General features: G+C 43.0%; 2 protein-coding genes across 2 annotated transcripts in view; one reads left to right on the forward strand and one right to left on the reverse strand.

The window, feature by feature from the left end:
* Positions 1 to 2,990: 2,990 nt before the first annotated feature.
* Positions 2,991 to 22,253, reverse strand: ETAA1 (ETAA1 activator of ATR kinase). Its single transcript, XM_083484464.1, has 6 exons — positions 22,004 to 22,253; positions 19,477 to 19,614; positions 18,026 to 18,102; positions 10,206 to 10,324; positions 7,240 to 9,245; positions 2,991 to 3,743 (listed from the first exon to the last, which is right to left on the reverse strand). The coding sequence occupies exons 1-6, from the start codon at positions 22,152 to 22,154 to the stop codon at positions 3,631 to 3,633; spliced, it is 2,604 nt and encodes an 867-aa protein (XP_083340590.1). The 5' UTR covers positions 22,155 to 22,253; the 3' UTR covers positions 2,991 to 3,630.
* Positions 21,289 to 24,237, forward strand: part of LOC310698115 (keratin, type II cytoskeletal 75-like) — a 39,062-nt gene continuing 36,113 nt past the window's right edge. Inside the window, exon 1 of the mRNA XM_083484869.1 lies at positions 21,289 to 21,542. Within this exon, the coding sequence (XP_083340995.1) occupies positions 21,414 to 21,542 (129 nt within the window). The 5' untranslated portion in view covers positions 21,289 to 21,413. The remainder of the gene's footprint in view (positions 21,543 to 24,237) is intronic.

Raw genomic sequence — 24,237 nt, forward strand, 5'->3', positions numbered from 1 at the left:
AATACACGAACAACAATTTCCACTTCCTTTTCTATTTTTGTTGGAGTTCTGACAACCCTATTTTTTAGCTCCTCTTGGCTGCTAAGCCAGCCTTCTGCAACGTGGTGCCCTCCAGATGCTGTTGTACTATATCTCCCTTCATTCCTGACTGTTGGCCATGCAGGCTGAGGTTGATAGGAGTTATAGTCTACTCTAAAACATCTGGAGGTCACAGAATTGGTGAAGGCTAGGCTAACCACCCCTATAATAAAATAGATCAGGAGGGCTATCACATTTCAACCCAAATCTTACAGATTTACACCTGGAGTATCATATGGAGCAAAATGATTGAGGCAGCAGAAGGCTTATTCAGAATGCCACATAGATTATTTTCCTTAAAATTAACTCATCATTAAATTAAATTCTTGAAGACAAGTTGGGCAACAGATTGTTAAAAACTAGGGTTGTATCCAAACTACTTTGTTCCGTTCGCACAATGACTTCTACCTGCACAAGACATCACCTCTGTCTCCTCTCCCCATGAGCCCCATAAATCTGCTCTAGAAGATTGGGGGGACAGGGACTCCAGATTTGAGTTTCCTATATGTAATCGTAAGAATCCTTTTCCCAGCTAGCAGCAGGAAGATGGCAGAGAAGCCATACTCTGTAAACCACCTATGTGCCCTTAAGTTATACTATGAATATGAGGATCCCTGAAAGGGTACAAGCTTCCCTCCCCTACATTTCTTTCACCCCTCAACATTATTCCTTACTAATGAATTTGAACCCTGTTTCTATAGAGCTTGAGACCACTAAGGATTCTTCTCACCCATCTACGCTAGGTTCCTATGTGCAGAACAGCCTGCTCCAGGTTAGGGCAAATCGTTAGCCAGAGGCTAGAACTCACAAGTACTAAACCACAGGTAGGGAGCCTGTAGGCCCTCCAGCTGCTGGTGGACTCCAACTCCCATCAGCCCCAGCTGGTGAGGAGTAGTCAGCCAATGGTCAAGGATGCTGGGCACTGCAGTACAGCATCATCTAGTGGGCCACCGGTTCCCCACCAGTGCATTGGCTGTCAAGCGTAGTTGTTCCCCATCCTGAGTAGAATCATAGAATCATAGAGTTGGAAGAGACCACAAGGGCCATCGAGTCCAACCCCCTGCCAAGCAGGAAACACCATCAGAGCACTCCTGACATATGGTTGTCAAGCCTCTGCTTAAAGACCTCCAAAGTAGGAGACTCCACCACACTCCTTGGCAGCAAATTCCACTGTCGAACAGCTCTTACTGTCAGGAAGTTCTTCCTAATGTTTAGGTGGAATCTTCTTTCTTGTAGTTTGGATCCATTGCTCCGTGTCTGCTTCTCTGGAGCAGCAGAAAACAACCTTTCTCCCTCCTCTATATGACATCCTTTTATATATTTGAACATGGCTATCATATCACCCCTTAACCTCCTCTTCTCCAGGCTAAACATGCCCAGCTCCCTTAGCCGTTCCTCATACGGCATCGTTTCCAGGCCTTTGACCAGTAGGCACTGCTCAGCTTCAGAAGACACGTGCAAGATGGCCCAGCCAATTCGGACAACTCTGTATGTCTCAGCTCCACAGGGCATTGCTAAGAGGCCTCCAACATCCTTTGCCTTCTGCATCCCCACTCAACCCATAGAAATGAAATGAGATCACCATACTTTCTTTGTGAAGCCAACATCACATAAGCCAGCCAGGCCCAACTTGAAGTTGACTGTGATCCATGATTCAATATAAAAACTGGCAGTGTTCTAGCCACCCAGGGATGGGTGCAGGGTGGGCAAGCGGGGCTGCTTCCCTGACGCTGGCTGCTTCATCCGATGGGGCAGGGATAGGCGTGCGTGCAGTCAAACCAGCCTCTCCTGCAAGGGCTCTGGAGGAGGCAGTGGCTGCTCAGGCATGTCTCCAGTGGAAGGCGGGTGGCGATCGACCGGAATTCATGCCAGGATCTACTGATTGAGTACGGTCGACATTTTGTACATCTGACACAAGCCAGTGGAAAAGCCATTGAGGTGCCGGATAGTTCTGTGTCCAGGGCAGCTGTCTACAAGGGCAGCTGTCTACCAGTTCCATCTGCTATGCTGGCTGAAACCCTACCTGCCTGCACACTGTCTCACCAGAGGGGGTTATCTCCCACTTGGGACTACTACAATGCGCTCTACGTGGGGCTACCTTTGAAGGTGACTTGGAAACTACAACTAATCCAGAATGTGGCAGCTAGACTGGTGGCTGGAAGTGGCTGTCGGGACCATATAACACCAGTCTTGAAAGACCTACATTGGCTCCCATTATGTTTTCGAGCACAATTCAAAGTGTTGGTGCTGACCTTTAAAGCCCTAAACGGCCTCAGCCCAGTATACCTGAAGGAGCGTCTCCACCCCCATTGTTCAGCCCAGACACTGAGGTCCAGCTCTGAGGGCCTTCTGGCGGTTCCCTCACTGTAAGAATTAAAGTCACAGGGAACCAGGCAGAGGGCCTGCTCGGCAGTGGCACCCTCCCTTTGAAATGCCCTCCCATCAGGTGTCAAGGAGATGAATGAATACATAAACTTTAGAAGATATCTGAAGGCAGCCCTGTATAGGGAAGCTTTTTAATATGTAATGTTTTTAAGTATGTTGGAAGCCTCCCAGAGTGGCTGGAGCAACCCAGTGAGATGGGCTGGGTAGCAATAATAAATTTATTATTATTACTGCTGTAAAACATTTTATTGCTAACAGACTTTGCTGTCGATATAGGGAACCTATGGGCCTCCAGATGTTGGGCTCCAACTTCCATCAGCCCCAGGCAGCATGGCCAATGGTCAGGGATGATGGGAGTTGTAGTCCAAAAACATCTGGAGGCCCATAATTTCCCCAGTTGGGCTGTAAGAGTTCATCTATTGGAGCTCGCCACATAATGTTGGTAGCACAACTTCCTGGCAGGGAGCATGATGCTGATTCTTTATATGAAGTGTTTCCCACTTATGGATCCGAAAAGAGCAAAGTGATAGAAGCAGTTGCCGTTTTTAATCACATTTTACAAAATATATGTAATTTACAAAGATAAATAAATCTTAGAAAACTTTCCTTCGTTGTACTGTCTGTTCACAAAATAAAAAAATCACTTCCCCCTATACTGCTGTGGCAACCCAAAAATAAAAATGGTCTTGAGCTGTGAATAGATGTCTAGGCTAAACATGGCAGTTTTTTATTTATTCTATGGCTACATGCCACTAACAATGCCAACAAAAGCCCTGGAATAAATGGCATAGGAGTTGCTTTGTATTGGGAAAAGGTTGGCAACAAGATTGCTATTCAATTCAAATACCTTGAGACACTGGACTTTTCACATATTCCCAGATAAAAACTGTCACATCTTTGACATGGCACAGTTGATGCCAAACTTCTTGTTAAGCAAAGTAACTGAGTACCAGAAAAACCATTCACAGATGTAAATAATAGTGTTTCAAAACTCAAAACAAAATAGAGCAGCTCCTTGCTTGTCAGTTATCGGTATTTCATTTAAGAATCTAGACAGAACAAGGTGAAAAAAATAGGTAGGAGGACAGAGTAATAATGTCTGCTTAGTGTCTTTGATTATTCTCCTGCCCATCTTCTGCCAACTCCTCCATTTCCAAATCTGTGAGCTCAGGTAGGTGCTGTATTTTTGAGCAATGCCTGCATTTTCCATTTTCTCCGCTCAAGAGCTTCTTGCTTTTTCCTTGCAATTTCTTCTTGAGAACACTTTCTGCTTTTCTGTTCTGCAAAAGTAGACAAGCATTAAAGGTAAAGGTACGGGCCAGTCTTGACAGACTCTAGGGTTGTGCGCCCATCTCACTCTATAGGCCGGGAGCCAGCGCTGTCCGCAGACACTTCCGGGTCACGTGGCCAGCGTGATGAAGCTACTCTGGCGAGCCAGCGCAGCACACGGAACGCCGTTTACCTTCCCGCTGGTAAGCGGTCCCTATTTATCTACTTGCACTTTGACGTGCTTTCGAACTGCTAGGTTGGCAGGCGCTGGGACCGAACGACGGGAGCGCACCCCTGCTGCCGGGATTCGAACCGCTGACCATGCGATCGGCAAGTCCTAGGCGCTGAGGTTTTACCCACAGCGCCACCCGCGTCCCTTCAGACATGCATTAGTAACTGAATTATTAAGCGTCATGATCTGAAGGTAATAAGGCTTGTCTTTCAATGCATTAATGCAACAAATACAAAACCCGCTGCGTCGATGTCCATCGAGCAAAGTGAAGGTTGGTGGTTCTAATACATTTGTAAGCCAGCTCTTCAATTAGATCATAAATCATAGAAACAGAGTTGGAAGGGACCCCTGAGCCTCATCTAGTCCAGCCCCCTGCAATGCAAGAATCTTTCACCCAATGTGAGGCTCAAAACCATGACCCCGATATTAATTCTCATGCTCTTCCAATTGAATGATTAGGAATCGGAATCCAAGGTACTGTCCAATACCAGAAAAGGGAATAGTGAAAATTGGGAAGAGAAACTTTTCTGGGTTTTACCAAAGTATGGATCACGTATAATGTAAGTTTTAAACAGGATCACTTATAAATGTGAGTTTTAAACAAATATGATAACAAAGGTTGATGGGGGAGAAGACATAACCAGAAGTTGCAAGACTGGGACACGATAACCTAGCAAAACATTTATTTGCATCAGTAACCCACAATAGTACAAAAATTCGTTACAGCAGCACCTTAGAGCCTTATATATAGTGAGAAGATGGGGAGGGGTATTATTCAGAAGGGTGATGGGAATGGGTGATTGGCTGATAGGTGTGGTAAACCTGTTGACGTAAACCTGAGTAATACCCCTCCCTACCCTCTCACTATATACAGTGGTACCTCGGGTTAAGTACTTAATTCATTCTGGAGGTCCGTTCTTAACCTAAAACTGTTCTCAGGCCGCAGTCAGAGGTAACTGGCCTCACTCCAGGCATTCGGCTTGAGATCCTTGTTGACCTCCCTGTCTGCGTCTCCCGGCAGGATACAGGCAAGGTCACAAATCGGCGATCCCACTCAGCGTGAGAGGGACACACCTCTCCCCCTTCTCCCTGGTTCCCTCAGGGAGGGGTAAAGAGACAGACAGAAATCTATTTACATTGCTTTATTTCTGTCATACCAGCAGTACAGAGAAACGTGTCTGCACTCTCCAGACTCCAGCAGTAGAGTGGAAACTCCACCCCTGTACTTCCAGTACAGGTCAGATGACACTCTGAGCTAACATCCGGTGCTCAGTGCAATGAATAGACTGCCCCTTTTTTCCACTAGTACAGTCCCACACATCAACATCCTGTTTTGCATTCCAGACACCTGCAGCTGGCTTTCGCATTGCTGCTTTTTCCTGACAAGCACCACTTTAGCTAATGGGGCCTCCCGCTGCCACTGCGCTGCCGGAGCCCAATTTATGTTCTCATCCTGAAGCAAAGTTCTTAACCTGAAGCACTATTTCTGGGTTAGCGGAGTGTGTAACCTGAAGCACATGTAACCCGAGGTACCACTGTATAAGGGTCTGGTGACTTCTGTTTCAGTGTATCTGAAGAAGTGTGCATGCACACAAAAGCTCATACCAATAACAAACTTAGTTGGTCTCTAAGGTGCTACTGGAAAGATTTTTTTTTTATTTTGTTTCGACTATGGCAGACCAACACGGCTACCTACCTGTAACCACAATAGTACATTAAGTCTGTTGCATTATTCTAAATTTTGTTCCCTGTGCGCTGCTAGGCCTTTAATGTCTAACAGACAAGGTAGTTTTATCTGTCTGCTAGTTTGTAACACACCAGTGAGGGAGAGACTTAACAATCTCAGCTTTCCTTTTCAAAGAAAAGAAAGTTAGATTAAAATCTTATGCTCCACCGATTGAGCTAAGTGACATGGGTTTGAGTCACACGTTGGGTGAAAGATTCCTGCATTGCAGGGGGTTGGACTAGATGACCCTTGTGGTCCCTTCCAACTCTACAATTCTATGGTAAGTTTCTAACCCACATGGTTACTAAAATGTGTTTGGTTTTCAAAACAGGAAGTGACTGAAAAAAGGCCTCCATTTCCAGAAGGTGAGGCTTCTGAGCCTAAAAGCTACTACAGTGTGGCTTCCTCAGCAAACATGCAGATCAAGATCTATGCAAACAAGCAGTTTTTGCACAATTTCTCATCTATGCAATTGCACAAAAACTAATCCAAAGTACTTATGTCTAGGAGTGTCTAATCCAGGTTCAGGAACTAAAATGGGCCATAAACAGGAGCTCAAGGGCAAAAGCATGTGGGCCCTGCTAGTCTACCTCTCTCTCGATGGCTCACATCTTCCTCTTCTAGAACCATGTTTGTTATTAAAATAATCTGAATTTGGCAAATAATGTTATTATTTTTAAAGCCACCATTTACATGTTACAAAAACATTTCTGGTGACATTTCTTCTAGATATTCTAATTGATAGTGATTAACAAATACTACAAAAAGAGAGAGTGCACTATACTCATAAGCATTCCACCGCTGGGCAATACTACTGTTATGCCACAACATTACCTTATACAGCATGAAGTATTGCAGAATGCAAAAAAACTCCCAAGAGCAGGTGAAAAATATCCACAGAGTGTTCAACCAAAAACATTTTTAGCCCTCGGCCTTCCCCTTTCTACAGTTCCCGGCTTATTTTATTGCTTTCCATCCTACCATTTTCTAAGAACTCTCCATTCTAACAAACTGCATTCACACAAAATACTAAGCCATGGTTTACTGAACAAGTCCAGCAATGTAACCATGGCATATTTCACCAAATATTGATTTTATTATTTAATTGTTCTTGCCTTGCATTTCTATAGCTGGGAAAATATCTAGGGTATGGCTCTGAAACAACACAGGATTAAGTCAGGAGAGCAGGTCTGGACCTGTTGAGAAGCCAACTTAAACTACTGCTTCATATTCTGATCTGTCATCTAGAAATAAACCATGGTTAAGTTGCCAGGGGTAGGTTTGGATATATAAACAAACCATAGTTGGCTCAATGTTTCGTGTGAACCAAGCCACTGAGCTTCAAAAAACCAAGGAATTTCAGAAATCTTACGTTCCTTTGATGGATATCACGTGTTGACATGTGAGCAAGGGAATAAGGAAATAAGTTTGAGATCTTGTTTTTCAGGACTGCCTAAAAAGACATCAGCTGACCCTGAAAACCTTTCCAGTCATTTATGCTTAAAATGAAGTCTAAACTAACAGTCAGCTTGCTATTCTGAAAACCTACCTGTTTCAGACTGGGAGAAAGACTCAGAGAGGTGCCTCTTAAAGACTGGCTTTGTGTTCAGCTGCTTCGCTGTCTGCAGCACGACGTTTGGTGGATTCTTGCTTTCCCCCAATGCTACATTTGTTCTTGAAAGGTTGCCTACATTTACATTTTTATGGTCCATTCCTAGGTCTTGGGAACTATAGCTCTTCCTGAACGCACACTTTGATTTCTCAGCTGGCACTTGATTAATACTGCCATTATTTTGTACTCTGCTTACATGGCACAGGTCCTTCTGCCACCGTATATTATTAACACTCAGACACATATTTGAGAGAGTAGTTGAGTCAGTTACAGAAGTGAAACAGTCTGCAGGCACTGAACATGACCTATTGAGTTTCCCTGGAACACTGTTTATGCTGCCCATGTTACACTGTGCCCATCTGTGCTTGTCAGACGTATTTGAGCAGCTCTCGTTCATACGTAGTGTTGTAGCTGTAACAGGAGCATGGAACGAGAAGGTTTTCCTACCCATACGGCTCTTTTGAGGCTGTGGGACGTTAGAAAGTTCTTGCGTGGGTCCTGAGAGGCAAGAACCAACCTCTAACTTGGAAGCATTTCCTATCACCAATTTAGCTTTTTCGTTCTCTTTCACCGCAACTTGGCTCAGACTAGTTTTTTCTACATCCCCACAGACTTGATAAAGCAAGTCGTCGTCATCAGGATCATCACAGCTTGTGCCCCAAAGACTATCGGAATCACAAAACAATTCTAAAACTTGATCCGAGAACCTAGGCTCGTTCCAATCATCAAATGAAAACACATTCTTCTTTGTCACTTCCATCTGCTTTAGATGACCTGTGCTGGCTTGCTTAGCCACTTTCTTTAGGTCATGAGGCCTTGTATTGGCAGAAACCGTAGATGACTGATGGCATATACTGTGCATACCATTTCTGTATTTTTCAGTCCGTAATGCAGGGACATCAGAATGTACTGAAAAAGCAGATTTTTTTTCAGAAGAACTGGTGCCAGCGGCAGATTTTAGTTGAGTAAAGCCTTCCCATATACTCTCCTTTTCAGGTTTCACTGAAGCAGAAATTTTGTTTTGACTTTTAGAAACGGAATTTAGTTTATTGGGTTTTAAATTACAATCGTCATGCAGGACACCCTTTGCCTTTCCTATCTTAACACTTTGCTTTTCAACAGTGTGTGATGCTGGAACACTGTTAGAGGAATTTAAAACTCCACAACGGGCACCGTAAGGTTTCTCAGAATCTATAGTTCCTTCCTTTGTTTCACTGGTTTCATTAGAGGTATGAGATAAAGTATTTTGTGGAACATTGATCACTTCAGGGTTCTGGGTAATTTGCATTAGAAATGAATCGTCTGGCAGCAAATCAGCACCCCAGTCATCAAAATCATCACCCACAATCCCATCAAGCTTATTTGAGACAGCAGATTCTTTCTCAGAAGAGACTGCACTTGGAACCGTTTGCTCAGAAGCCATTTTAGCTTTTTCAGCAGGCAAGTGTTCCATAGATCTCGTAGCAGGTGATGAATCTTGTCTCTGATGTGCATCTTCAATCACAGATTCAGTAGCAGCTGTGAACTCATCTGGAGGGCACCCCTCCTCCAGCAAACTATCGTTCAATGAGCAATCGGACAGGCCTTCGCTCAGCTGACCACTACATTGCTGGGTAGGGCCATCAAAGAGAGCATTGAGTGCTCCTTCAACATCAAGATCTATGGACTTCTGGCTGCTGTTTTCACAGTGCTCAACTGTCCCGGCACTCTTCTTAACTTCTCCAAAGGGCAAGACATCATCAGTTTGGGGGTGTTCTCCAAGGAAGTGATGCTGATTTTCCATCTGTGCTTCATCTTGATGTTCAACTGATATCATTGCCTCTGATAAAATGTGGCTATTATGGGATGGAGCACTTTGATCCTGGATTGCATCGGTCATGCTTTTATCAAATTGCTTTGCCAACTTCATAAGCTCCTCTTCTCTGTTTCTCAACTGAAGTCCTCTAGGAGAATGAGCAGAAGGTGAAAATGCATTAATAATAATAATAATAATAATAATAATAATAATAATAATAATAAATTTTATTTATATCCCGCCCTCCCCAGCCGAAGCCGGGCTCAGGGCAGCTAACAACAATAAAATAATACAACATATTAGGAACACAATGCATTTTGAAATGGCTTACTTGTTTTATAGCTATTGGAAAACATACAGTGGAACTCAAATGGGGCACATTTTTTTACTCTTCAGTTCATTATTTTACCCCACTTTTCTAAGGGTATTCAAAGCAGCTTACAAATAAAACCACAGGATTACAAAATGAAATCAATCAACAAATCACCATCAAACAACCTAAAACCATAGTATCAGATAAGCAAATGAAAGTAATTAAAATAAGACAGCAACGACAATTAAAAGCCAATATAAGATAATTTCAAGCCTACATTCTATCTTAAAAATGGCCTCAAACTATAAGGTTTTCACTAACTGTCCAACAGCTTGAAGTTCAATAAAGTTCAATGTGACTTACTCCTAACTAAGCATGTACAGTGGTACCTCGGGTTAAGAACTTAATTCCTTCCGGAGGTCCGTTCTTAACCTGAAACTGTTCTTAACCTGAAGCACCACTTTAGCTAATGGGGCCTCCTGCTGCCGCCGTGCCGCCAGAGCACAATTTCTGTTCTCATCCTGAGGTAAAGTTCTTAACCTGAGGTACTATTTCTGGGTTAGCGGAGTCTGTAACCTGAAGCGTCTGTAACCCGAGGTACCACTGTACTGTAATGCAGTCTAATAGCAGATATAGAGGAAGGACAGTAGATCTTCACCAGCAGAGTGTTTCATAATCATGGAGCTACCATTGTGAAGAGGGAAATCAATCTATTTTAGGTTACAAACTTTATATCTACAAGTTTCGTGGATTTAATTACCATTCTGAAAGAATTCATTTTGGAATAAAACACACCTTGCGCCATTTACTTTTGTTCTACATCGTACTTTTGGCATTCCAGGAGTACAGGGAATTGCATCATCACCAATCCAAAACCCAAGAAGAGATTCTTCAGAGCAGGCAGGTTTTTCATCCTGAACAATCAAGAATCAAATATGTGAACAGCCTTATTAAACATGAGCATCAATCAATTGTACCAGCTTTCAAAACTATTTTTAAAAGCATTTATTTATTACAACATTCATATTCTGCTTTTCTCATCAAAAAGTAGAAGTAGTAACAGTAGTAATAATAATAACAATACTAGTAAACATAATCCAGGCATTACCACCAATACCGTTAATACAAACTTAATTTTATTTGTATGCCTTCTTTTCATAGTTCAAACCACGCTCAAGGTGGCTTACATGGGAAAAAATTACATAGTTATAAACGTAACAAAAGTAGTCACAAATAGGGGGGAGATAGAGTATAGTAAGGGGAGACGAAAAATAAGAGTATAAGATGTCGCATACGGCAAAGAAAGGTATGAATGGGGGGACCCCCGGAGAAAGGAGGGGATCTAAACAAGAACCTGATCCCAAGACAGACATTATGAAAATGCTAGTGGAAATTAAACAGAGTCAAAACAATTTAGAGCAGAAGTTAGAACAAGTAGATAACAAAATTGGAAACATGGACAAAAAAATTGATGAAACAGTAAATGAAATCAAAGGCCAGATTAAAGAAATATTTAAAAGAACGCAAAATGTAGAGGAAGGGATGAAAAAGACAAAATTGGAGCTAAAGGATATTAAACGGGATAAAGAAAGAATTAGAGCTGAAATGTCGGATTTGAATAGGGTACAAGAGGAGATAAAAGATGTTATTGCGATGAATGAACTCCGACAGAGAGAGGCGAATCTTAGGCTGAGAGCCATCCCGGAGATACAAGGCGAGAATATAAAAGAAATACTGATAAGAGAACTGGCAGTTTGGATGGATGTGACAGTAGAAGAAATGACTGGAAATGTATACAACGCATTTAGAATGCGTGTTAAAACATCAAAACCCAAAAAATTTACGGGTGACTGTCTGATAACATTTAGAGATAAAGAATTTCGAAATAAGGTGTTGCAAAAGAACAGAGAAAAAAGACTAAATATAGGGGGAAATTATATAATTATTTTTAAAGATGTCCCAATTAGACTACTCAAACGAAGAGACTTTTATAAGCCACTAGCACAGACCTTGAAAAGGAATAGAATTGAATTCAGATGGGAGTTTCCTGAGGGAATATCATTTGAATATAAAGGGAAAAGACATAGATTATTGAACTCAGAAGAGACCGGGAAATTCCTGAGGAAGTATAAGGAATTAAGAACGGAGGAGGGTGGAGCAAGAGAAGTAGAGGAAGGATCACCCAGAAATAAGAGGACAGAGGACGAACAAGAAACGAACGGTAGCGGATCAGAGGAGGAGGAGGAGGAGGAAGGGGAGGAAGAAAACACAGAAAACCAATAAAGGAAGGAGAGAGGGAGGAAGGAGGGGAAAGAAAGGAAAAAGAGAAAAGTTTAGTGAATGTTAGGCAACATGGGGTTAAAATTTTTGAGCTGGAATGTTAACGGAATAAATGATAAAAAAAAGAGGAATAAAATTGAACAATTTTTGAAAAAGAAAAATTTGGACATCATCTGCCTCCAAGAGACGCATGTGGCTAATAAGCATAAAAAATTGCTAATTAATAAAAGACTGGGAAAAGAGTTTGAGTCTTCCGATAAAGAAAAGAAAAGAGGGGTGGTGCTGTATATTAAAAATAAGATCGAAGCCAAACAAATATTTAGAGATGAGGAGGGGAGGATGGTTGCTGTTCGGATCAATTGGCAAGGAGAGAGTTTAATTGTGATCGGGATTTACGCACCAAATAATAATAAGACTGAATTTTATAAACACCTCGAAATGAAAATTACAGAATATATGGATCAGAGAATCATTCTTATGGGAGATATGAATGGTGTAATCTCCGTAGAAATGGATAGATTGAGGGAAGGAGTAAGTAAAGAAGGGAAGCTGCCAAAATCATTCTTCTCAATGGTTAAAAACTGTAATCTGATGGATATTTGGCGTCTCAGGCACCCATTGGATAAGCAATATACATTCCACTCCGAGCCACACAATTCGATGTCACGGATTGATCAGGTTTGGATATCAAATGAACTATGTCCCAGGGTAAAAAAAATCGATATAAAACCGAGAGTGATCTCTGACCACAGTCCGATAGAATGGGAATTGGAGAGTTACGATAGAAGAACTTTTAGATGGAGGTTAAAAGATTATCTTTTCAATGATCAAAGAATTGTAGATAATGCACATAAAAAGCTAACAGAATACTTTATGGATAATCGAGACAAAGGCACAAATATTAATACAGTCTGGGATGCTAGCAAGGCTGTGATAAGAGGATATTTTATCCAACAGAATGCGATTAAAAATAGGAACAGAGAGAAAGGAAAAGAGGAAATCTTAAGGCAGATTATGGACAGCGAACAAAAATTAATTAGGAAACCTAACTCTCAGAAAATAAAAGAAAATATAAAAATTCTCCAAGCCCAATTTGCAGCGATACTAAACAGAGAGATAGAGTGGAACATTAAAAAGTTAAGACAAAAGAGTTTTGAATTTTCAAACAAATCTGGAAAGTGGTTGGCGTGGCAAATTAAGAAGAGAAAAGAACAAAGTACAATAAACAGAATTGTAGTAGAGGGAGAAGAGGTTACCGACCCAAAAGGAATTAGGAAAGAGTTTCTAAACTATTATAGAAGCCTTTATAAAAAGACAGACAGAAACAACTCAAGGAAGATAGAAAGATTTTTGAAAGAGAAAATGGTGCAGAAAATCCCAACCGACGAAAAGCAACGTTTAAACAAGCCAATAGAAATAGAAGAGATAGAGGAGGCAATTAAAGATTTAAAAAGAGGGAAGGCTCCGGGACCTGACGGATTCACAGCAAGTTACTACAAAGAGATGAAATCAGTGCTTCTGAATCCTTTGAAGGAGATTATGAATAATGTTTTAAGAAAAGGAGAAATCCCGGAGACCTGGAAGGAGGCGTTTATCACCCTCATTCCGAAACAAGATGCGGACCCAACCCAGGTTAAAAATTATAGACCAATTTCGTTGCTGAATACTGATTATAAAATATTCGCAGGTATTCTAGCGAAAAGACTGAAGCTCATATTGGTGGAAATTATCCATAAAGACCAGGCCGGGTTTCTCCCAGGCAGGAACATGAGGGACAACATAAGAAACATAATTAATATGCTTGAATTCCTGTCGGTGAGAATTGACAAACAGGCGATAATGATGTTTGTAGACGCCGAAAAAGCGTTTGATAATGTGGCATGGGACTTTATGATGAAGAACTTAGAACACCTGGAAGTAGGCAGGAACTTCTATAATGGGGTGAACGCAATATACAGAGAGCAAAGGGCTAAACTGATTATAAATAATATTGTAACAGAGGAAATAAAGATACAGAAGGGCACAAGACAGGGATGTCCACTCTCCCCGTTGCTGTTCATAACGGTATTGGAAGTTCTTCTAAATTCAATTAGACAGAATGAGAAAATTAAAGGAGTGACAATCGGACAACACGCCTACAAGACCAAAGCATTCGCGGATGATCTTGTCATAATGACGGAAGACCCAATAACTACAATAGAGGAAATTCTAAAGGAAATAGATCAATTTGGAGAGATAGCAGGCTTTAAATTAAATAAAAGGAAAACAAAGATGATGACTAAGAATATAGATCAAAGAGCAATAGAAATAATCCAAGAACAGTCACAGATACAGGTGGTTAAGAAAATAAAATATCTGGGGATTTGGCTCACGCCAAAAAATATAGATCTGTATAAAAACAATTATGAGCCGGTATGGAGAGAAATAAGAAAAGATCTGGAAATATGGGGAAGACTGAAACTGTCCTTCTGGGGAAGGATCAATACCATCAAGATGAACGTATTACCGAGGGTACTATTTCTATTTCAGAGCATTCCCATAATTAAGGGGAGTAGAGTGTTTAAAGAATGGCAGAGAGTATTATCAAGATTTATTTGGCAGGGTAAAAAACCCCGTATAAAATACAAACTGTTGACAGATAAGAAAGAAAGGGGTGGCTTTGCCTTACCGGACCTGGGATTATACTACGAGGCAGTATGCCTCTGTTGGATAAAAGACTGGGTTAAGTTAAAGAATAAGGAGTTACTTGATCTAGAAGGCTTTAATAACAGGTTCGGTTGGCATGCCTACTTGTGGTGTGGCAAGAAGAAAATACATAAGGGGTTTGAAGATCATATTTTTAGAGGCCCACTTATTGAAATATGGGAGAAGTATAAGAACATATTGGAACCTAAGATCCCACACTGGCTTTCACCCCTCGAATTGATGAGCCTCAAGAAAATCAACATGAGTGGGGACTGGGCAACATATGAGCAACTGCTAATGAAAGAGAATGGGAAATGGAAATTAAAGCCCTACGAACAGATTAAGGGGTATGTGTATGACTGGTTGCACCATCGCCAAGTCAGCGAAATGTTTAGAAAAGAGGCCAAAGATAGAGGATATGCAGATAAAGAATCAAAATTTCAGAGGGAAATTATAAATGGCGAGGAGAAAATAATATCTAGAATGTATAAAATGTTGTTGGATTGGAATTTGGCAGATGAAGAGGTAAAGACAGTAATGATCCGATGGGCTAATGATGTGGGCCATGCTATACAATTTGAAGATTGGGAGAATTTATGGAAGGAGGGTCTGAATTTTACGGCGTGTATAACTGTGAAGGAGAACGTCATGAAGATGTTCCATAGATGGTATATAACACCTGCGAAATTGTCAAAAATGTACAAAGTAGACAATAAATGTTGGAAGTGCGAGGAGAAGGAGGGTGCCTTCTACCACATGTGGTGGGAGTGCAGGAGAGTGAGAGAATTCTGGGAAGAAGTTTATACTGAATTAAAAAAGATTTTGAAGTATACATTCACTAAAAAATCCGAAATTTTTCTGTTAGGAATATTAGGGAATGAAATTAAAAAGAAAGACCACAAATTTATGTATTACGCAACAGCAGCCGCAAGGATAGTTCTTGCTCAAAGGTGGAAAAAAAAGGAAATGCCAACAATAGAGGAGTGGAGATTGAAGCTACTAGATTACTCAGACTTGGACAGGTTAACGGGAAAGATTAGACACCTAAGAGACCAAAAGTTTGTCAAGGACTGGGGGAAATATGTAGACTATCTGGAACACCTTAGTCAAGGGCAAATAACGTTAAGGGGATTTAGAGAAGCACTGTAAAGGAGAAAGAGGTATTGTCTAAGGAAAATAGAGGTAAAAGAGTAGCCAATGACAACACATAATAGGAAACGTGTACTCTTGATTTTTATTGTGGAAGATTTACGGGCGGGTTGAAGGAAGTCCACAAAGAGATGACTATGTTAGTTTGATAGATGTAAAAACTTTATTGTATATACGGAGTATTTATTCTGTGTTGATATTTTTTAATTTTTGTTTTGAAATTTTATTCTGTATTCTTTATCTTTTTCTTTCTTTTCTCTTGCTTTTATTTCTGGAAAATCAATAAACATTTACCTGGAAACAAAAGTAGTCACAAATAATCAAAATATCAAAAGTACAGTGGTACCTCGGGTTAAGTACTTAATTCGTTCCGGAGGTATGTTCTTAACCTGAAACTGTTCTTAACCTGAAGCACCACTTTAGCTAATGGGGCCTCCTGCTGACACTGTGCCACCAGAGCACAATTTCTGTTCTCATCCTGAAACAAAGTTCTTAACCTGAAGCACTATTTCTGGGTTAGCTGAGTCTGCAACCTGAAGCATAAGTAACCTGAAGCATATGTAACCTGAGGTACCACTGTACACAACTAAATTAAACAATTTCCACTTAAATCATAATAAGATCTAAAATAAAGATACAAAACTTAATATTGACAACAGCAACAACCACCCCCAACAAAACCCTCTAAATAATATCCTAGTCCAAGAGACACAGCCAACAACAGAAAAATACCAAGGGCAAAATTTCAAAATGACTGCAGAGTACGTCCATAGAACAGAGATTTCACTACCCCACTCCAAAATCCTCCTTAAAAAGCCACATCCCTGCTGCCAACTGAAAACCAAGCAATGACGTGGACAGGTGGGTCTCTCTATGGAGGATGCTGCATAACTTAGGAGCTGTAGTTGAGGGAAGAAAATACTGTTATACTGGGTAGAAGAGAAGGAAGAGAATGCCATCAGTTCTTGAACACAAAGTGTAGGGAGTAGGCATTGATGCCAAGGTCTACAACGCTGCAGAGGGCTTGGTGCCACTTTATGGAGCCTTCTGGTCCTTCTCTTCCTTGCTGTTACTGCCTGTTCATGTCCCGTTTCTATAAGCATGCAAGGAGTGACAAGAGTGAGGAGATGGAACAGCATCCTCTGCTTGCCTTGTACTCTTGCTCTGGGGAATTAGGCAGATTTGAGTTTGAAGAGAGGGCAGTCATGTTTCCTGGCCCCTGGAACTCTTTCCTTGTAGTCTGCTGGTAACATTGGGTTGTATCCCACTAAGTTCTACTCAGAGTAAACCCAGTGAAATTAATGGATCCAAGTTAGCGATTTCCATTCATTCCAATGGCTTTATTCTGACTATGACCAATGCTGGATACAACCCACTCCCTTTAATACTGAAGTCAGGTTGTGGCTGCTGACAGGGTTAAAGAAACACTATGCTTAGGGGGGAAACAAAGGTGAAAAAGCAAATCAAAGAGGGCACCCCACATCACAAGCCCAATTGAGAACCAAGCATGAGCAGTAACCACAGAATGCTGATTGTTAATGAGGGAATAGCTGGCTAGAACTCTGAACAAGAGTCCTCCTTGTTAAGAAAGAGAAAGCACTGCAATGGTTGGTTGCAGGTCTCACTTATATCTCCTAAAGTGAAAAGCTACATGCTAATATTAATGATAACATCAGTTAACTCTACAGTGGTGCCTCGCAAGACGAAATTAATTCGTTCCGCAAGTTTTTTCTTCTTGCGAGTTTTTCGTCTTGCGAAGCACGGTTTCCCATAGGAATGCATTGAAAATCAATCAATGCGTTCCTATGGAGACCGTCCGGGGACAGAGGGGAAGCGCCGCGCGCCTTCCCCTCTGTCCCCGGACCTGTTTAAAGCAAGGGGCGGCAGGGAGAAGATTGCTTCTCCCCGTTGCCTGCCCCGCAATCTCCGGGGACAGAGGGGAAGGCGCGCGCGCCTTCCCCTCTGTCCTCTCTTTTGAAGCAAGGGGCGGAGGGGAGAAGATCGCTTCTCCCCCTTGCCGCCCCTTGGTTCAAAAGGGGTCCGGGGACAGAGGGGAAGGCGCGCGCGCGCCTTCCCCTCTGTCCCCGGAGATTGCGGGGCTGGCAACGGGGAGAAGTGATCTTCTCCCCGCCGCCCCTTGCTTCAAAAGAGGTCCGGGGACAGCGGGGAAGACGCGCTGCGCTTCCCCGCTATCCCCGGAGCTCGCGGGGCAAGCTTCGTTTTGCGAAGCAAGCCCATAGGGAAATGCGTCTTGCGAAGCGGCTAAGAAAACGAAAAACTCCTTCGTCTAGCGAGTTTTTCGTCTTTCGAGGCGTTCGTCTTGCGGGGTACCACTGTACTTCAATTTGTAGGTATGGTTTACTTTTATCCAAGTTTCCTTTCTAACTATACAGACATTAGAATTTCTCAAGAAGAAACACCTTTCACAATGAAGGCTGTTTCTGCAAAAGAAAGAAAATGGGTTGGGATTATGCAGCTTTACCTTAGGAAGTAATACTTACATGGGGAGCAATCCGATTAACAATTTCTGAAATCTCTACCGTATGCCCGCTAACCAACTGCTTCTTTTGTCCATTGCCTGAAAAACAAAACAAAAACCTTTCTAGCAACTGCTAATCACTGGACGATGTAAATTTCTGTAACTTAGAAGCAGACTAGCCCCTGCAAATATTTAAGTATATGACTTCCTGCATAACAGAATTTATGGTGTGATGGCAGTAAAAAAAATTAAAACAATGTGCTCCAGAGTTGGAATAGGAAATCAAAGTTGGTAAATTTTCTCTCCCATTTTTCAGTCACAAGATCTCTAAGGCAGTTTACAAATACTATACAAAATAACAATCCAATCCACAATTAAAATGCCATTTGACAAGAATCAGCACTGAGAGAATGGAATGCCCTGTTTGGAAAGTACACTGGAGACCAGCAGACACTTTGATGGAGGATACACTGCAACATTTTGTTGCAGTCCCACTTGCATCTCCTAAAAATCAAGTACAGTGGTACCTCGGGATGCGAACGGGATCGATTCCGGAGCCCAGTTCGCATCCCAAACGGAACACGAGACGTGACAGAGCTTGTGCGGGTCGCGTTTCGTCACTTCCGCGCATGCGCGTGATGTCATTTTGATCATCTGCGCATGCACGAGCGGCAAAACCCGGAAGTAACGCGCTCCGTTACTTCCAGGTCACCGCAGAGTGCAACCCGAAAGTTTTCAACCTGAAGCGTATTTATCCCGAGGGATGACTGCACCTAGATACTTAAGTATACTTAAGTATCTAGATACTTGAAGAGGGAAAGAGACATGTTTTCTTTATTTTTAATTAGCACCCAGAAACCACAGAGCCTAGGACGTGCCGATCAGAAGGTTGGCGGTTCGAATCCCCACGATGGGGTGAGCTCCCGTTGCTCAGTCCCTGCTCCTGCCCACCTAGCACTCCGAAAGCACGTCAAAGTGCAAGCAGATAAAAAGGTACCGCTCCGGCAGGAAGGTAAACAGCGTTTCCGTGCGCTGCTCTGGTTCGCCAGAAGTGGCTTAGTCATGCTGGCCACATGACCTGGAAGCTGTACGCCGGCTCCCTCGGCCAATAAAGCGAGATGAGCACCGCAACTCCAGAGTCGGTCACGACTGGGCCTAATGGTCAGGGGTCCCTTTACCTTACCAGCCCTATAGCACCCTAGTGAAAGAACCTACAGTGAGTTCTACAACCAGGGAACCAGCACAAGGATAGCCCAACTCCTTGATGCTACTCACTTCCCCTCTGAAGTTAGGGGTGCCAACAGCAGGCCCTCGGCTGAAGTTTTTAATGATTAGACAAGTGCATACAGAAACAGGTGACCCTTCAGACAAACTGGCACTAGACCATTTAGGTCTCTCACCATATATTCCCAAGTGATTAAATACTGATATAAATAAGGCAGACGTGAAATAAGAATGATAATAAGTAGATACCTAGCTTATATGCACTTGGTGACTGAGGATCCCAGAAGATTTCTTGCTGTACATCAGTTTCATTTGAAGGAGAACTAAATATAGGGAAACGTGAACTGGCAGGCAGCTTTCGTTTCGGAGTCTTATATGAACTTGTTTCTGTGTGAATACATGCACAAACAAAAACACTTCTGTAGAAATAAGCAAAACTGTTACATGCAATTTCTGTACCCTAATGAAGCAGTTCAAGATGTGAAACTGATTGGAGCAGATTTACCAATACAGGCAATATTTATCAACACAGGAAATTGTCTTAGATAAAGTCAGACCACTGACTACACTGACTAGCACCAGCTCTCCAGGGTTTCAGACACAAGTCTTTCCCACCTCTGCCTGAAGATACTGGGATTGAACCCGGGATCTCTTGCTCAGCAACACAGGTGTTCTACCACTGAGCTACAGCACAGTTCAATCAGTTTTCTTCTGCCCCATCCTAAATGTTTGACTGAGGACCAATCACATTGGCTTCCCTGGAGCTCTACATAATTGCAGAAGCTATTTGCCATTTTTAAAGAACAAAAGTGCAGCCCAGATTCTAAAAAGATATTAACTTTCTAGGCCCAAGTCCAGGAATACTACACTTCCAGCTCTACAATTCTATGATTCTAAAATGCAGACCAGGCAGTGGGGACTGGATGGACTTTTTTCAGCTCGTGGAAGGGCAGCCTTCCAAGGACTACATGGCAGTGGAAAGCTGGGTCAGAGGCAAAAGTATATGCAAGTTTGTACAGTGGGCTGCAATCTATTCACATAAAACCAGTGAATTATCCTGCAGGTCTAGTAACATTACTGGAAGATAATTCATAGAGTAAGGCTCAACCTTTGCACAAGGATGTGATGAGAGGAGTAGTCTCTTGACAAGTACGCTGGTGTCTACCTCCATGGCACTATGGACAAATATTGCACCTGAGGGGGCGATATATCAACACAGCTGCCACAATCAATCAATAGGACACCAGCTATTCTTCTCTTTTCTCTCCTCTCTTACTGTAGCATATTGCAATGCTGGCTTTTTAAAACAATGGTTCCCAAGCTTTTCATGAACCACTTGAAAATTGCTGGGGGGCTTGGAAAAATTTTGTTGTTGTTGTTGTTCTGCATATCAAAGGACATATGCAACTCCTATTTTTATAACCTTCTGTTCTTCAGTGCTGGCTTCAGTTTTTAATAACCAAGATGTTTATGAACTGTAGCTTGGGAGGTTCTGCCGTCTTCCCAAGAGAAGCATTTGTGGGTCAGCGGACACCTTTCAATCGAGGGCATCAACAGGCAACTATGAATTTCGAATTAAAACTGATCTGCAAGTGCCCCTTAGCATTTGCACGAGTTTTTTTTTTTTGTTATTATTATTATTCTAGGTGCCAGGAAGTGCTCTTTCCGTCGGGCACATAGGCTCTTCTGCATGGGTCCTACGTATTAACAGGCAAAGAGTGCTGGGGCCTCTTAAAAGACTTACAAAACTGCTGCAGCACAGACCAGCCTTTCCCAACCAGGTGATCTCCATTGGCTTTGGACTCCTGCTTCCGTTACAACCAGCAAGCGAACCGGGGGCCTTGTATAATCCAAAACACCTGGAGGGCACCCGGCTTGTGAAGGCTAGCAGGTGTCGTAGTGAATTTGTTCTGTGAACCACGCTGAGAGTGAGTGTGTGTGTACATATGTGGGTGGGTGTACATATGTGGGTGGGTGTGACTATGGGTGTGTGTGTGTATATATATACATATATATACACATATATGTGTGTGTGGCTGTGTGTGTATATATATATATATATATACACACACACACACAGTGGTACCTTGGGATGCGAACAGGATCCGTTCCGGAGCCCCGTTCACATCCCAAACGGAACGCAAGATGCAACGGCGCATCTGCGCGTGCCGCGTTTCACCACTTCCATGCATGCGCGTGACATCATTTTGAGGGCTGCGCATGCGGTGAAACCTGGAAGTAACGCGCTCCGTTACTTCCAGGTTGCCACGGAGCGCAACTCGAACGTGCTCAACCCAAAGCACATTCAACTCGAGGTACGACTGTATATACTGTATATATACATATATATGTATGTATATGTGTGTGTGTGTATACTTACATACCCCCCCCCCCACATATATATATGTGTGTGTAGGGAAGTCTTAAGGCACAAGCCCCTTGCTGGCTTTCGCCTTAAACAACACACACGGCTATCCCTCCCCGAGTTATACAAGGAGGCTAATATTATTCCCCCCCCCCCCCCAGCCCGTGAGGAAAGCAAGTGCCAGGATGGCACCGGGACCTTTGGCAGGGGAAGAGTAAGAGACCCTTCCGGGGGATGCTCTGCCTACGTGCTGCTTACTCGGGAGTAAACTCCCGCTCAGCCAAGGGCGGCTCGCGGCTGCCGTTTTGCGAGGGCGCGGAGGTGACGCCGAGGCAGGCGGGACCCGCCGAGGAGGTCGGTGCCTCGGGGGACCCGCGGGGACAAGGGGCGCTCATCCCCTCGGAGCCTCACCCTCGGAGCCGCGCTGCCCGCGGGGACTCTCTCCATCCTGGGCGCCCTCGGCGGGTCTCCGCCGCCTGCTGCTGCTCCGCTTCACGGGGCTCCGGAGGCGAAAATCCTCCCCTTCCGCTCTGGCCGCCGCCTTCCGCCGCTTAGCCGCCATATAAGATCCCCGCGGCAGCAGCGGCGCTTCCCCCCGCGACGCGCGCCCAAAACTCACGGCGCCGCCATTTTGGCCGGCGTCACTAGCCGGCGCTGATTGGCCGACGCCGGCTCTCCGGGAGCCGCAATTGGTCAAGACGTAAGCTAAGGGGATTGGAGGAAGAGGAGCCGGCGAGCGTTCGGATGTGCGCGCGGCGGGTGTCGCGTCCAGTAGGGAGGCAGCTCTTTTTTTTTAAAGGGGCCACGCTCCTCTCGCTGAACCCTGCGGGATGTGGGGTGGGGTCAGCCTCAAAGGCTTTAAGGGAGGGACTCAGACACAGGTTAATAGATGCCAGGTCTCTCTTGGAGTGGAGCTTCCATGTGCTAGTGCAGTGTACCGTGCCCTCCTGGTGGTGCAGCAATGAAACTGCTAGTACATTTCCAAAACGAAGCAGTCAGTATGGTTTCACACTGAATGGGGAACCACATATTGAGATCCTTGCACTGCAAGTGCTTCAATTATAATTATTATTATTATTAATACCCCATCCATCTGGTTGGGCTTCCCCAGCCACTCTGTGCAGCTTCCAAAAAATATTAGATACTGTAATAATGAGGCATCAGGCATAAGCCTGCATTTTATTAATGTTTGATCAGGACTTGTATATTAGAGAGAGCCTAAAAGATTTTCAAATGTTTCAATGCCAGGCAGAGAAAACCTTGGCCATTCTCCTAAGACAAGGGGCCCCTTTTTGATTGATAGCAGAAAACAATTCTCAAAGTCATAAAAGCTGAAATTACAGACTAAAAGCAGGACATTGACCCTACATGTTACAGAAGATAACAAAGGCAGAGATAAATATAATTAGGAATGGGCAAATAGTAAAATGATACCATGGGCCTCTCTTAAAACCTTGAGCTGTATTTTCTAAGGCCAGAGGTAAATGGGAGAAAAAACATCTAGCTGGGAAGTCTTTTTAAAGCATCTAGCTGGGAAGTCTTTTTAAAGCATCTAGCTGGGAAGTCTTTTTAAAGCTGTTTCTTCCTTAAACAGATAATGGGAAAAGCAGCTTGCTGAAGGGGGGGGATGTGAACTGAAGAGCCTTCTTTTGAAACTGTTTTAAACTGAGTCCTTTTCTTTCTTTCTCTCTCTACTTTAAAAAGGCCTTATTCCTTTTAAGAGGCTATCTGTGTTGTGTATTAAATATGTTGGCTTAAATGTAATTATGCAAAGGATTTAACAAATGCTAGAAGAGTTGTATTTATCTTGAAATTAAGTCAGCCACCAGTCCAGCCTCTTGCCAGACAAGAAGACGCCATCAAATGCTGTCCTGATATATTAGCTGCCAGACATTTGTTTAGAAACCTTCAAATGAAGGATATCTTTCAATGTTGATGTGAAACTCAAGATCCTTGACATATGTTTAAGATAAAAATTTAAGATTAACCATTTGTTTTAGAAGGCAATAGGGCAGGGAGGGCAAGAGGTGAGCTGGTAATTAAGATTCCTTGTTGAGACACATGTAAGATATATTACTACTTATTTGTCATTTATAGATGTAACAATATATAGCTGTTTGTGTTCCTTATAAGGACAGAAGGATATGGGTGTATCTTTTTGTGATTGGTTATAGCAATCAGCCAATAGGAAATCCAACCAGGCTGATTGGACAGAGGCAGCCCAAGGAGGAGCAAAGGGGGCTGGATTAAGGGAATATAAGTGCTGGCCATAATGGCAGGAGGCCAGGCCAGAGCTTGGTAACCATATACCACTGTGCCTCTCATTTATTTGTCTGACAAATAAATAATTATTTTAAATTCTCTATTGCTGCGTTGAATATTTCATTCCAGCTAAGCGTTAACCACAAGCAGGGTGCTACATTTTATGGTGCCCTGTGACTCGGATAAGTGGTCTGCTGGAACGCAGCCCCTTCGCTCTACTGAGCAGGGTACAAGAGAGAGGATCTCTAAACTGCTTACCCAAGCGCGCACTGGTAAATTTTTCCAGGGGGAACGCAGAAGTCTCGTCTGTCTGATACCCTGCTCACTGGCGGCGACGGACCGGGGGGAAACGGAACCAACCAGGGGTAAGTGCACAAAGGGAT

Source organism: Podarcis liolepis (assembly GCF_965112155.1).
Source record: "Podarcis liolepis genome assembly, chromosome: 2".
NCBI classification, from domain to species: Eukaryota; Metazoa; Chordata; class Lepidosauria; order Squamata; family Lacertidae; genus Podarcis; species Podarcis liolepis.

Excerpts from the sequence above, each read along its gene's own strand:
- ETAA1 (XM_083484464.1), bottom strand. The coding sequence starts at position 22,154 with ATGGCGGCTAAGCGGCGGAAGGCGGCGGCCAGAGCGGAAGGGGAGGAT. Across the intron at positions 10,325-18,025 it reads TTAATCGGATTGCTCCCCAT|GATGAAAAACCTGCCTGCTC; the intron begins GTAAGTATTACT and ends TTGATTGTTCAG. Across the intron at positions 3,744-7,239 it reads TTTCTCCCAGTCTGAAACAG|AACAGAAAAGCAGAAAGTGT; the intron begins GTAGGTTTTCAG and ends CTACTTTTGCAG.